This window comes from Pteropus medius, unplaced genomic scaffold (assembly GCF_902729225.1).
Source record: "Pteropus medius unplaced genomic scaffold, Ma_sr-lr_union100, whole genome shotgun sequence".
NCBI lineage: Eukaryota > Metazoa > Chordata > Mammalia > Chiroptera > Pteropodidae > Pteropus > Pteropus medius.
This window is the reverse complement of record NW_024346824.1, coordinates 521838-536272: the sequence shown is the minus strand read 5'-3', so window position 1 is coordinate 536272 and position 14435 is coordinate 521838. Positions and strand designations below refer to the sequence as shown.

At 41.5% G+C, this 14435-nt stretch overlaps 2 protein-coding genes across 2 annotated transcripts in view; one reads left to right on the top strand and one right to left on the bottom strand.

The window, feature by feature from the left end:
- Positions 1–2549, top strand: part of COL9A2 (collagen type IX alpha 2 chain) — a 15165-nt gene extending 12616 nt beyond the window's left edge. Inside the window, 3 exon segments of the mRNA XM_039876654.1 lie at positions 331–519; positions 1259–1336; positions 1776–2549. Coding sequence (XP_039732588.1) covers positions 331–519; positions 1259–1336; positions 1776–1975 — 467 coding nt within the window. The 3' untranslated portion in view covers positions 1976–2549.
- A 4286-nt stretch (positions 2550–6835) lies between these two features.
- The window catches only part of ZMPSTE24 (zinc metallopeptidase STE24), a 33381-nt gene continuing 25781 nt past the window's right edge, over positions 6836–14435 (bottom strand). The window contains exons 8-10 of the mRNA XM_039876652.1: positions 13935–14039; positions 11122–11265; positions 6836–8469 (exon numbers count right to left, since the gene is read on the bottom strand). Of these exons, the coding sequence (XP_039732586.1) occupies positions 8245–8469; positions 11122–11265; positions 13935–14039 (474 nt within the window). The 3' untranslated portion in view covers positions 6836–8244. The remainder of the gene's footprint in view (positions 8470–11121; positions 11266–13934; positions 14040–14435) is intronic.

Sequence of the window (14435 nt, the reverse complement as noted above, 5' to 3'; positions counted from 1 at the left end):
AGATGCTGCAAGGGGAGGGGGAGGGGCACCAACCTATCCTCACAGTCCAGGTCAGGGCATCATTCTCCCTTCAGGAGTCTCTCCAAGTGGCTTTTCTGGAGCCCTGGGTGCTCATTCCAGCTCTGCCTATAAGGGCCTGGGGACCTTAGATATATCCCTGCTCTCTATGGACCTTTGACTTCAGCAAAAGGGCCTGAGAAAAGGGGAGGTTAAATGCAGGGCTTTTCTGTTCTGCACCCACGGGGGCCAGAGGCCATCAGGATGCTCTGCCTTCTGGGTTTTCTGAGTTGGCACCCATGTCACAGACCTCTCTCTCTCTCTCCTCTCCAGAGCAACTGGCAGAAGTGGCTGTTAGTGCCAAGAGGGAAGCCCTGGGCGCAACTGGCATGGTGGGTCCCCCAGGACCCCCTGGTCCTCCTGGGTACCCAGGCAAACAGGGACCCCATGGGCACCCTGGCTCTCGGGGTGTTCCTGGCATCGTGGGAGCTGTGGGTCAGATTGGCAACACGGGGCCCAAAGGTGAGTGCTGTTCTGTGGTGAGGGTGGGGGCCAGACCATGGGCTTCGGCTCCTGTTGCTCAGCCTCCTGTTTTCTCTCCTTTCATCATTCCCCTTCCCGGGACGAGATCTCTTGGGCTTTCTTTCTTGGCAGCAAATTGATGAAAACAAATGTACTATGTTATAACCTGGTTTTTTTTTTACTATTTTTATTTTGGGGTGGGGGGTTGTTTTAAATTTACTTAGTGATACACCATAAACATCTTTCCATGTCTCTAGAAGTGGGGAGGCAGATTAAGAAAACAGTAAAGTGGGCAGACACAAGAGTCACAAGATGGGTATGAGTCCAAACTCTGCCACTTTCTCGTTGTGACCCTTGGACAAGTTACCTGTTAATCTCTCTGGACCTCAGATTTATCGTCTGTAAAATGGGGATATTAATAGCAATAACCTCATGGTGGTGAGGATTAATTACATTTAGAGGTCATTTACATAGTTCATTGCTTGGCACATAGTGAATGCCAGCTATCCTTATTATTAGACACGTTCCTGTAATGAACTTTATCGGCTGTAGAGTCTTCTATCCTTTGTCTGGACCTTCTTTTATTTAACCACTTTTGCAGTCATTTCCAAATTTCCTCTATTGTAAACTAGCACAAAATAGGAATAATTGCTGTGTGTGAAATAGAAATTAAATAGCAACCAAAGTAGAAAAAACATTTTCCAGTTCTGGAAAACTAAAGCCCCTTCTTTCTCTGCAGGAAAACGTGGAGAGAAGGGTGACCAGGGAGACGTGGGACGTGGACACCCGGGGATGCCTGGGCCCCCAGGGATCCCAGGTGAGAACTTGGCCCTGCCCAGAGGTGGTTCTGCCCCTCAGCTCTGGAATTAATGACCCATAGACAACTGGGTCTTTACTGTGGAGGCCTCATGCTCTGCAACCCAGCTTTTGCATCCCTTTGGAGTACCCAGGAGCCTCTGGGAGGGGTCCGGCTGGAAACAGCTGGGATTCTGAGGACTTCCTGGGTTGTACCAAAATCTGCTTCATGGAGGGAAAGGAAGGGTATTTGCTCTCAAGACTCATTGATTGGAAGTTGGGAGTAATTGACAACCAGATGTAATTCCCAACCTGTTAGTCTGGGGCAGAGTCCCTTCTACCTGTGGTGTCCTTGGCTTCATTCCCCACCCTACCCCCTCCACCTCTGAAAAGTGGAACTTACAAGTCCTAGGGTGGAGACAGGAGGAGGCCCTGATGTCTTGACATTCTCCCTTTCACAGGTCTTCCTGGCCGCCCTGGCCAGGCAATCAATGGTAAAGATGGAGACCGAGGGTCCCCAGGAGCCCCAGGAGAGGCAGGTCGACCCGGCCTGCCAGGCCCCGTGGGGCTGCCTGGCTTCTGTGAGCCTGCGGCCTGCCTTGGAGCCTCAGCCTATGCCTCTGCACGCCTCACGGAGCCCGGATCCATCAAGGGCCCATGAACATCAGGCCAGGATAGAGCCTGGCAGGCATCCTGGGGGGAAAAGACTGGGTTCCCTCTGGGTGGACATGAACCCCACCCCCCAGCCCAGGAAACCAGCTTTCTCAAGACTTTCTGTCTGGGACCCAGGAGTCCTTAAGAAAAGGAAATTCTAAAACATGGAGGAAGGGAAGGGAGGGTATCGCAATGAAAAGATGAGGTCAACAGACAGGTCTAGTGTCACTAGAGAGTCCAAGCTCCAAAGAGGATGGAGTGGCACCACTCAGATGTTACTAAAACAAATGTATCCTTGATTTGCACCATCTTCCACTGGTCATCTCGTCCTTGGGACAGATGGACTTAGGTCTCTGCTGGTTCCTGATCCCATTTCATCCACTGGACTTACTAGGTGACTGCTGATGGGTAACTACCTGAGGCGGCTGCCCTTAAGCCAGCCCCATTACTTCCTTCCTGCATCCCTCGCATCTAAGTATTTAAACCCCCTTTTCCCTTCTCTTTCTGGCATCACCCTCTCCCACCACTCCCTTAGATCCACGAAGGCCTTTCTGTAAATAAAAAACCCCAGTTTGGGTACAAACCAGGATGTGAATTGTTGGGCTTAATTTCTCATGGATTGGGGCTGGGCCTCCACTGCCTGGGAACGATAGTCAGGGGTTCCAGAAGAGGAGAGCAGGGGTTAAGGCACCTTCCTCTGGGCACATCCTGGATTGTGAGCATTAGGATGACACAGCAAGTTGGAGGAACATCTATGGGAAGAACCTGGGGGTGGTCAGGATGGTGACCTGCTATGTAACTTTGGGCAAATCACTTCCCAGACTTTGTACAGCTGTGACAAGAACTCAGCCAGGTCTTATTTATCCCAGTAGAGCACTCTTGGTGTCTTGCCTGGGGCCTGGCACATGGGAGGTCCTCTGTGAGTTTGGCACCCATTGTGTGCTGGCCCTGGGGCAGGAGCTGGCAGCGAAAGATAAGACTTGCTTGGCTCTTACCCTTCAGGGGTTCCCAGGCCAATGAGAAAAACTGACATAGACTGGATGATGAGAGCAGAAGTGTTATTCACTAACGCCACTTTCACTAAGGGGACATCTAGGGGAGAAAGGTTCAGATCTGATCTGTACCTCTGGAGGCTCCCAGCCTTATAGCTTTGTAGGCAAGCAAAGTTGCTCCAAACAGCAGAAGCAGGGAAGGGCATGGCAGGTGCTTTTGACTTATGCAAAGGTGGGAGTTTTTGAAATTCAGAGTGACCAATCCCTTTGCTCCATTGTTGATTTGGGCATTTGTTTCTTTAAATGCAGCATTTTGCCAGCTCTGGAACCTCCTGAAGGGAGACATAGGGCTCCAGCCTGAGGTCCTAGCATTTTCTGAAGCCTGGGCCCTCCTGCACCTCGCCCTAAACTTGGCTGCGCATCCCCGTCTACGCTGGAGCACCCTTTTTCTCCTCTAGCCAGCAGGGGCAGAGAACGCCCCTTGCTGGCCCACCCTCTCTCCTCCCTTCCTTGCCCCAATATGTGTGCGTACTACTACTGGTGACATCTCAGCATCCTTACCCCAATCCAAAGATAGACAGGAAGAATAAAGTGGGGTAGACCTAAGGGGCACAGAGGTGGCTTCACCCTCAGTACTTTGGCAAATACTGAATCATAGCATCCCAGTCCCCCGCACCCATCCCAAGGCCCCACTACAGCTGGGGCTGTAGGAGCCTTGGAATCCAGAATCTGGGGCTCAATGAGAAGGGAAAGAGGATGAGAGCCGCAGGAGGCAGCTGCAGCCTGGCCCTGAGCCGGCTCCAGGTATTTCATACCTAGTGGGAAGGTATGAAATACCTTCCATAGGCCAAGTCACTTTACTTGTCTTGGTGTCTGAAACCTCGGCCTTAAGAGAGTCATTTGAAAAGAGAAAAAAATGAAAGTTTCAAAAACCAAAACCAAAAAGCAAACCCAAAACAGTGCTTGGCACATAACAGGGGCTCAATGGTTATTAAGTGGATGCTCAAAGAAGACCCCACCGACCATCAAACAAGGAAGGAAAGGATTTGGTCTTGGCTAGTGTGTGGCTGAGGCATGTTCCAAGATGGCCCAGGGCATCCAGTTTATTTCCTCCTCCAAGAACAGGGATCTGCCCCTCAATAACTGAACCTTGGGAGACAAAAATCTAGTGCAACAAAAATGAAGTAGGAATTCAACTCCTATGTTCACAATCAGGAAAAGGAGGATTTAGGAAGCCAAACTGAGTATCATATCAAGGCAGCCCAGCCCCTTCCTGGAGGTTCAGCAGCTTCTTCTCCAGAATGCAGCCTATGAGGACTGAGTTCCAAACCTGCCCTTGGCTGGGCTGCAGAAGTCTAGATGATGAGATTTTGTTTCAAGTAATTTAGCAAACCATTAATCTTTCAGTCCAAATGGCCAGCATCCAACCCATGCCACCAAAAATTCAACACTGAAAGGGGCCTTCAGCCAGAGCTCTAGTGTTTTACTAACAAACAAGGCCCCCAGTTGGCTGCTGGTCACTTTGGCAATTTCTGAAGTGAGTATCGATATGGTGGCACTGGGTGGGCATAGAAGCTGATGAAGCCCTCCGCCAGGTAAGCAACAGCAGTGGAGCAGCAGTGGAGAGGCTGCTGTAAAGATCCTGGTAGGGGCAGAAATATTCCCATTTGGAGGGCTTGTTTCTTATCCATAAAGCGAGGATTACATTGATGATAGTACCCATAGCCAGTTGCCTTGGTTATTGGACCTCTGTCATGCTCTTCATGAGGTCATAATCAACTAAACTCAAGTAAATCTAGCTCTAGGTGGATGAGGAGATATGTGTCCTCTGTCCCCTTTGCATAATCTATCTGATAAGCACTGCAACTCAACCTGTCCAAAACTGGAGCCACCCCCACCTCAACCTGCTCCTTCAGGGTACCCCTATCAGTGACTAATTCTACCATCTACCTGGCTCCCAGGCCTGAAATAAGTAAAAAGGATGCATCACCTTCAACTTGTTGCCTTCACCCCCTTAGCGCAAGTTTCTTCTCCAACCCTGTTGATATCTCCTTTTCATTTGTTTAGCAAATATTTATTCATTCCCTAAATACTATTTGTTCACTGTTTCCCCAACTAGAAAGTAAGCTCTATGAAGGGAGGGGATTTTGTCCTGTTCACTGCTTTACCCTGAGAACCTACAAGAAGATACAGTATTTAACAGGAACTAATACATATTAGCTAAATGACATTATTCAGGATAACAGCCACATGTTTTATTATATGGCACACAGCCCCTTATAGCTGACCCAACTTCCTCTCTATCCTCATTTCTCCTAACTTGCAATTCCTAAAATGCCTCCACGTTCTTATGTTTTTGTGCCTGCTGTTCCCTGGAATACCCCCTGCCCTTCCTTGCCTGGTTGGTTCCTCCTCCTCTTTCAAAATCTGACCTCGTCCTCTAGCAATCCTCTCCTCACCCCGACTGCCAGCTGGGTTAGACATTTTTGTTTTCATGCTTATCCATATCGTAGTGATTATGGTGAATTATTAATATCGTTATTAACAATTACGATTATCAGTGTTAATCAGTTATTGAGCTCTTATTATTATCAGGCACTGTGCTAAACACCCTGCAAACATTATCTCATGCCACCCTTACAAGACCCTGTGAAGCAGGTATTAACTCCATTTGCTATGTTAAAAAATAAAATCTTTTTCTCAAACCCACTTCCACCAACAGCTGCCATCTCATATTTTTTGGGAATAAAGGGTTGTCTAATTTGGCTCTTATCTCATCACACTGTCCTTGGATACCTTTGCTGGTCTCTCATCTCCCCAGTAGCTGACACTCAGAGGGGTCTTGAATCATAAGTTTCTGGATACAAGTTCTCTGTAATTTTCTTTGTATAGCACCAAGAACAGAACTTAAGGCCCGCAAGTGGTACTTAGTAAGCTTTCTGCTAATGATGATAAAACACTCAAAACAGTCAAAGCTACATAAAGTACACACGTACAGAAGAAGCCAAAAGATTAATGAAAAAGATCAAATAGAAGGCGGCTTCCTCAAGGAGAAGAATACTACATAAAGGATTAGGGGAAACAATGAGAATATAAAGGTAAAGTCCGGCTCTCCTTCGATGATAGCTCAGCTGGTAGAGCAGAGGACTGCAGACTAGGTAAAGGTAAAGGCCAACCTGGAACCATCATCGATACTAAAATTACTGAATCAATCCCAGGAATTCTGCTCCTATCCTGAACTGAGGCAGAATTTACTTGTAGCTCTCAGATGTGAGCAAAGGGCCAAGACAGATAAAGGCAGTACCTACATACAACAGAGGCTCTGCCTTAGATTCAGAGATCAACTCTGCTAAGGGCATGCTATTTTACCTGTCTCAATCTACTTCATTCTGCCCCTTGCAAAGTGGGTGCAAAGTGGCACCTCTTTCCCTCCTTGGTTGGCCTCTCTACTCCTTCCCCTGATTGGTCAATACCTCAGGAAGCTACCAGTATCCTTAGGCCATACCTATGCCTCTGCCACCCATAAATTGTAGGTGACCAGGTTAAAACAATCTGATTAAAAAACTAATTACTGCTGTCACATGTAAGGAAGACCAAAGATGCAGATGAGGCCCAAGACAATTCTGGTTATGAAAATGGAGAAGGAACAGTTCCAAATGAAGCTTCTAAGGAAACACCAGCAAGAACTGGTAACATTCTGGAGTGGAGCAGGGGGAAGGCACTGAAGACTCACTGTGAGGCACAGCGATGGTGCTGACGTCATCCAGCATTAGGGCCATTTCTACCTACTACTGGCAACTCAGTCCTCTAGGTAATAAATATATAGTTGGGTAACAAATGACATACAAATTTTGTCAAATCGAAGACAAAGTACATTAATTTGCATTGGCAATTTTTAATGTTTCACTTGTGCAGAACTGAAATTTGTATTTAAAGGCACAGAAGGAAGGAAAGGCAGTTATCACAGCATGAATTCACGATAAAGGATGCTGGATAAAATCACAGACTGCTCCTCTTTAGTCTTAGGAAATAAATAATGCAGTACTAAACTAGATCTTTATTTTTATTATACTTCCATGTGAAGTCATCACCCAAATATGAGCTGAGCAAAAGACTTTCTGGCCAGGTACCAAGGGTGCACAGTTGATCCCACTTTGAAGCAGTCAAACACGCAGCTTTGAAAACTGGAAAAGAAAGCTTTTATAACATTTGTTTTGAGAAGAAAAATTATTAGCATATCAAGAACTGTAACTTTCAAAAATGGAACCAGGCCTGATTAAATAGTACTTATGATTTACTGATAAAAATTACAAAAATAAAAACTAAAAACTCTTCTGTCCTTGAAAGAGATAGAAAACTATATATTTTTTCCTATAGTATCATAAGAGAATCATCAGTATTTCACCTTTAAGTCTCTTAAAATGTCATTTCTTCTTCTTTCCACATTCTACCACTGTAAAAATAGCAAAACCTGTTCAATATGACAATTTCTGGTAAGTAAAAGGATGTATTATCTATGTGATAATAGGGCATGAGGAAAAGGCTGAATGTTTTGAAAAATACTAGTTTACCCCTAATGGGACCATATTACCAAGTGGAAAACAAGATAAAGACTGAGATTTTCCTAAAAACAAAACCCAATGATTTGGAACATTCTGTACATAATTTCTAATTTCAAAACACTACTGGAAATTCCTGATCCATGTGTAGCAAGAGAGGGAACAGAGAATTTGGCAGAACCGTAGGACATATTTTTAAGTACTTGCGTTTAAATAACATCAGCCTTACCAATTATTGTCTTTCTTCCTTATTTAAAACACTGATTGGCCAGGTTAAATCACAACAGCATGAAAGTAAAAACAAGTCTCAACTTAGGTATGAGCACAATGATTCGGAACCACTGTTTCTGCGTTAGAGGACTCAGAGGTTGGATGTCCTCTCTTAAACATATGCCCCCGAACACCTTATATGCAGATTTCATACAAGCGTGTTAATAAAACAAGTTCGCTATTTTCACAAACAATTTTACAAGCTGATGATAAATTTGACATTAAAGATAAAACTATGCCTTTAAAAACATTAAGCCTTAAAATTTTATCCAGTGTTTTCTTAAGAAACAAATTATTAAAATAATTTTTGAAATGAGATATTAAATGTATTTAAATCTGGGCTTTTCTGTACTTAATACTTTCTCTTAAAAAAGAAATTAAAAACATCAAGAGCAGGAACATGCTGCCAGGACAGAAATAATCAGAAATATCTTCAGTCACAGACCCTGTGCAATTCAATCTTGTTTTGAGTTTTTCAAAGCTTGAAGTCTCTCTAGTAGTGGAGGATGAGAATAATGCCACATTGAAAATAGCCAATCAGAAACAGGGAATCCCAAGTTATCTTTGTTTAGTTTGATTAAAGCGGAATATAAGTCTTTAGCCTTCCCAAGTTTCTTGGCAAATGCATCAGCTTGAAACTCAAATCTGCGGCTTAGGACTGTTAGGCAAAAAGAAAGAACCTGGAAAAGTAAATAAAAAGGTTTTAGCCACTGTCCAACTCTTTGTTGTCACTGAAGATTTCATGAACTAAGACTGCAGAGGAAGTTTAGCTCAAGATAAGAGAAACAGCAGGCCCAAAGAAAGATCACTAGTACTTAGGGAACTTAGGATGGGGAATTATTATAAATTGAACCTTTTCCCCCAAGCAAACAGACCAGAAACATATAAATCCAAAGAATGTTACCCTTACCAAAAACTACTAAGTTTTAAGAATTTGCTATGAGCCAGGCACTTGACATATTCCCCAACAATCCTGCAAGGAAATTACTCCTTACTCCTGTTTTACAGATGAAGAAGCTGAAGTTCAGAGAGGTAAGATAACTTGCTTGAGGTCACACAGCCAGGTGGTAGTGCTGAAATTTTCAGGGACTCCAAAGCCCATGCACATCACCTTCCTCAAGAGTCAGAGTGAAGTCGTGGTAATTTATATTCAGACTCTTTTTCTTTTTAAAAAAATATTCATGATCATTTATCTACCTTTAAAGGATAATGACAGCCTTTACTGAGCATATTCTAAAAAATATGCTATAGCTTTTAATGACAATCTCAAAATTAAATTTTCTAAAATGTTCTGAGCTCTGCAGCATTGCCAGAATAAATATCCAGTCTCCAAAGAATAATTTCTTTGCATACTGAAGTACTGTAGGTTGAATGATAGATATTTATCTTAAAATACTTAAGTATTAAAACAAAAAAAGGTTAAAAAGTCTCTCATTTGTACCTCTTATTGCCGCTAGCAAATATAAGAGTTTCAAAGCAAAGTTTGAGAGTTCTTGCTACCTTCTAAGATATGTTCAAACTCAGTAACTGAATTCTGCCTGAAATTTCTTTTCAAATCTTGAATATACTTTTAGGGATAGAATCATTAACTGGTATGTGTTTGTGTCTCTCTTTCTTGCTTGCTCTCTCAATACTAAGGCAAATTGTTTTTTGAATCTCACTATAACAAATAAAGACATAAGCAGATACTAATATGCACCTACTGCTCTTATATAGTTTTCCAAACTCTTCTTAGTAATTTTCCCCAGAAAATCTCTTTCCTATCATGCCCTCTTCAACACTGACATTAAACATAAGATTTTCTTTTTATATATCCAATCTTTTTAAAACAAATCTTAAGGGCTCTCTAAGGTTTTAAAAATTATCTCTGTGGATTAATCACATTTCAAATTACTCTAATGCTCCACATTTATTTAGACATGTTTTGAAGTGAACTCAACTACTCAACATAAGGAAACAAACAAAACAAAAAACCCTGAATAGCCCAGTTAGATGCCACAAAGAGTAATGACTAAGACTAACACTACTTACAAGAGGACCCTTCTACTCAGAATCTAGTGACTTTTACTTAATAAGGAGGATTATCTGATTTTCCTGTCTATGGTAGATTAAAGAAGAAAATTAGAAAGGAATAGTGGAGTAATGGAAAGTCACGTTAATAGTAACGAAGATTATCAGCCTGACTGTGAGGGAAGAGACAAGAAAATTAGTTAAACAAACAAACAAACAAATAAGTAAGTAAGTAAGTAAATAAATAAATAAATAAATAAATAGTACAATCGCTGAAAAAGTAGAGCAGTCTGGATTCAACAGTACACATGGCTCAGTATCCTTAAGGCATTACTGAACTATGACAGAAGACAGAAATGACAATATTTTAAAGTGGTCTGCAGTTTCTAAGCAGTAATAAACTGCGTAAGGCATTTTACAAATATTTTCAATAAGTTAAAATACAAAATTAAAATATTAGAGTTTAAAGATCTATCTCAGTTCTTGGAAAAATCTGTTTAGTTTATGGGACAATGCTATACAAGTATGATCTATTCCTCTCTATTTTTCTTTTCTGGTGCCTTATCCTTCTCTCTCTTTTTATGAACAAATAGGATTCATTCAATTTATCTTAAAACCTTAACTCTACAATCTGTTCCAAGAAATAATTCCGAATGGCGATATCTCAAGCTCCCCAATATTATTTCTTGGCTTAATTTGGAAGTCGTATCAAATATTACAACATGTTGTCATCATCGGATTTGTTAATAGTCTCATTAATCCATGTCTTATCATATGTATGAAGCCCCACTACTGAGCAATTCCAAAGCAGTGGTTCTTAAACTTCACTTATCATAAAGTACCCAAAATTCTGATTTAGAGGGTCTGGAGTGGGATCTTAAGGCAATTTTGAAGCAGGTGGTCAGAGAACACAGTCAGAGGAACACTGTCATACAGTCTCCCTTATCTAGCCATACATATACTCAATTATTATTTGTCTTGCTCTCTCACACACAGATTTTGAGCATTGGTGAGTATGTGGTCTAGGCCATAGCATTCCAACAGTTAATCTCCATCACCAAGTCTCTGAGGTATGTGTTATTTCAAAGTTTATACTACTAAAGTCTAATTCTTCACTTTTTTTTCCCCCAAACAAGTTTTTCTTTATTTGGGCTTGGGTTTTTCTGCTCCTGTCTTACACTGGCCAGTAAATCAAGGGACTAAAAGACTTTGTTTCATCTCCTTGTTAAAACTATAGTTCTGTTTATTTCTTTTCTCACTACCCTAGGGGTTCTAGATTTGAAACAAGACATATGTGAATAACTTGAAAGATTATACATTACCTCATTGTAAGGTGAAAATATAAACTGGAAAATGATCAATAGTCCAATTAGAGTGGGCTGGCTGTCATAAAAACCAAATGCAGCAAAAAGCTCCTTTCGACCAATTAACACAGCAAACAGGAAGAAACACAGGAATGAATTCATCTAGAAAGAAGGATGCAAAATTTCTAAGTTATTACTGAGCTGATTTCACTGCAGTACCAAAAAATTAGAATAAGACATTATGGCGTTAATATGGGGGCCAAAAAAAAGTTTAGGTAGTTTCATAGTTTTTAGTCTAGAAAGAAAAATAAAATTTCCCCAAAGGTATAAACTATATAGTTTTCTCTAAGGACAGGCTTAAGTAGAACCTCCTATAATTGACAGTTTAAAGTAATCAACAGCTATAGAATATTTTCTTCTTGTAAAAAGTTAAAGAGCTAGAATGGATTCGGGCATTGTTTGCACTAGACCATAATCAGACACAAGGCCTCCCACTCGACGACGATTGGCAGGCTCCAAAGACAACAGGCATCCCTTGAATTCCCTTTAAGACCACTGGAGCTTTACTGAATAGTTACAAAGGCCCAAGAAAAAAGTAGGTCTATCTTTAATAATACATAAAAGAGAAAAATTATCAAAAGTCTGTGCCAAAATACTAGTAAAGGGGTACTGGAATAAAGCTGGAGAACAAATACTATTCTTTTTCCTTAGCAGATGAGGATCTCAGAGGTATACCACATTTAGGTGTGTTGCTCCAAACCATTTATCAGGTGACTCAAAAAGCTGCCAGCTTACAGTGGGGCTCAGAGAATAAAAAGGCTCACCAGCTGGCCCAGGATGAAATGCAAGCAGCTCTGCCACTCAGCCTGTATAACTCAGTGGATCCAATATGACAAGCTCCAAGAGAAAACTTCACTCACAGTGAAGGCCCCTAGAATCACAAGCTTTGATGCCTTTTCCATCAAATAACCACTGTCCTTTTGAAAAACAACTTTCAGTTTGCTCCTGGGACCTACTAGAGACTGATTCTTGGCCATAGGACATCATTATCTCACAATCTGGGCTGCTCGTCCTGAACTGGATGCTATTTTGATCCATCTAGCAAGGAAAGTGGTATGCTTAGAACTCCAACATCAGGTGTAAGTGGTAAATATAGGAGTGGGAATGAAAAAAGTCTTGAAGGCAGAAGTTTAATGAGCAGGTGGCTTACACTCTTGGTATGCCAGCTCCTGATACTCTGCCACCCTTCAATGACCTTTACTCATGAGACGTTCCCTATAATTATTTAATTAAGGAGAAAACATTTAAGGCTATTTTACAAATCACTTAATATGCTGGCACTAGCTAAAAGTAGACTGCTGTGGCATTACAGTACCATCCTGGAAGACAGTGGTGAAAAGAAATACTCTCAGTAAGAAACTTTAAGCAGTTTACCTCATCGTGCACTCAGACTGGTAGGAGAGAGGGCCTGAGATGATTATATACTAACTAATTATTATATACTAATTAATTGGCAGTGGACAACTAATGGTTTGGCTGGATGATCAGGGCCTTGGAATAAACTAGAGTATGACTAACAGGGAGATCTGGAAAAGAGAGATGAGAAAAACTTCCAAAATTAGCCCTGAGAATAATATTTTGGTCTAATGTGAATGTTCACCAAGAGTCCCATAGCAGAGGAGGCTCTCAGGGATCAGGTGGAGAAGATGTCTGCTCTGTGGACGTTAGCCAGCCTCTTTCCCCAGGCACTCGAGGACTTGGTCACGAACCAAGTGGCCAAGGTGACAGGGATGGAGTCAATGCATTAATCAATAACACAGACATCCCCCCACTGGCTCCTACCAGGTGCTCAAGCTATCAGAATTGGCAATCAACCCCAGCCCTGATGAGGTAGCACACCTCAGGGACCAGGCCAGCAGCTCATGGTAGGCTGACTTCATTGGACTCCCACCTTCATGAAAGGGTCAGTGATTTCCTTGTTTGATACAATATTTACTTTGAACTTAGATATGGACTTGTTTAATGTTTCATTCACTGCCGTGTACCCATACAACATAGCTTCAAGCCAAGGAACTCATTTTTATACCTACAGATGTAAACCACCAGAAAATGCCTATAGGGGTTCACAAGTCTACCCATGTAATCCAGCACCCAGAATCAGCTGGTCTTTTAGAAGGGTATAAAGTCCCACTTAAGACTCAGTTAAAGCTACATATGCTCAGAACCAGTCAACAAGATAATAGTGCTATTTCACCCAAAGCCTGCAACCTGTGGTCACTCTGTAGGTTTAGAGCTATTAATGCCCAGAGGAGGAATGTTATGGCAACTGTTATTTTCTTCTTTATATTTAGTACATTTTCCAATTTCTTTTCAAAAGATGTATGATGACTTTTAAGAGAGAAAAAGATGTTTTTTAAAAAGCATTTTAATGTCCAAATTATCTAGGCTCATGCCTTTTGACCTTACAGCTCCCATAGCTGAGTAACCCAGGTGGTAATGATGATAGTGGTAACAATAATAAATTTTATAGTACCTACCACATTCCAGGTACTACTACAAACTCTTTACATGTATTAATTCATTTAATTCTTACATCAGTCTTATGAAGTATTATCATTAATTAAGTCATGGAGGCAAAGAGAGGTTCAAGAATTTGCCTGAGGTCAAGTAGGTAGTGAGTCACAGGTAGTAAGTCAAGGAGCCATGGCGTAAAGCCAGGTAGCCTGGCTATAGCATTCGTCTTAAGCTCTCTACTATAAGACCTCTCATGCCTGCCATATTTCTCATTTGACTACCATGCCATAAAAGGAGAAATGTCACTCCAAACTTACCTGGCTAATAATGATATTTTTGACCGTGTGTCCCAACTTCCAATGTCCCAGTTCATGGCCTAGTACAGCAAGCACCTCCTCATTTTTGCATCCTTGTTTCTTATTCTGAATCAAAGAACAAATTAAAAATACATTAACAAGAACTTTTAAAAAGTTTATACCTTTTAACCCAGTAAGAGCCCTTCTTAGATTCTAACTTAAGGAAACAATTAGACTTTTGTGCAAAATTATTCATTCACTTAACAAAACATTCTCTGAACCACTCCATGTTAGACACTGGGTTAATAAGCATTAAACATAGAATCATGTACAAGACAGACATACTCTGACTTCATGAAGCTTACAGTCTAATTTAGATTAGGAAAAAAAGTGGAAAAAATATAAATCTTTGTCAATAGGGCAATAGTTAAATAAATAATGACAGTCATATGAAAGCCATATTATAAACCCACTAGAAATTTTGTTTTCAAAAATTATGTTTTGATATGGGAAACTGCTCAT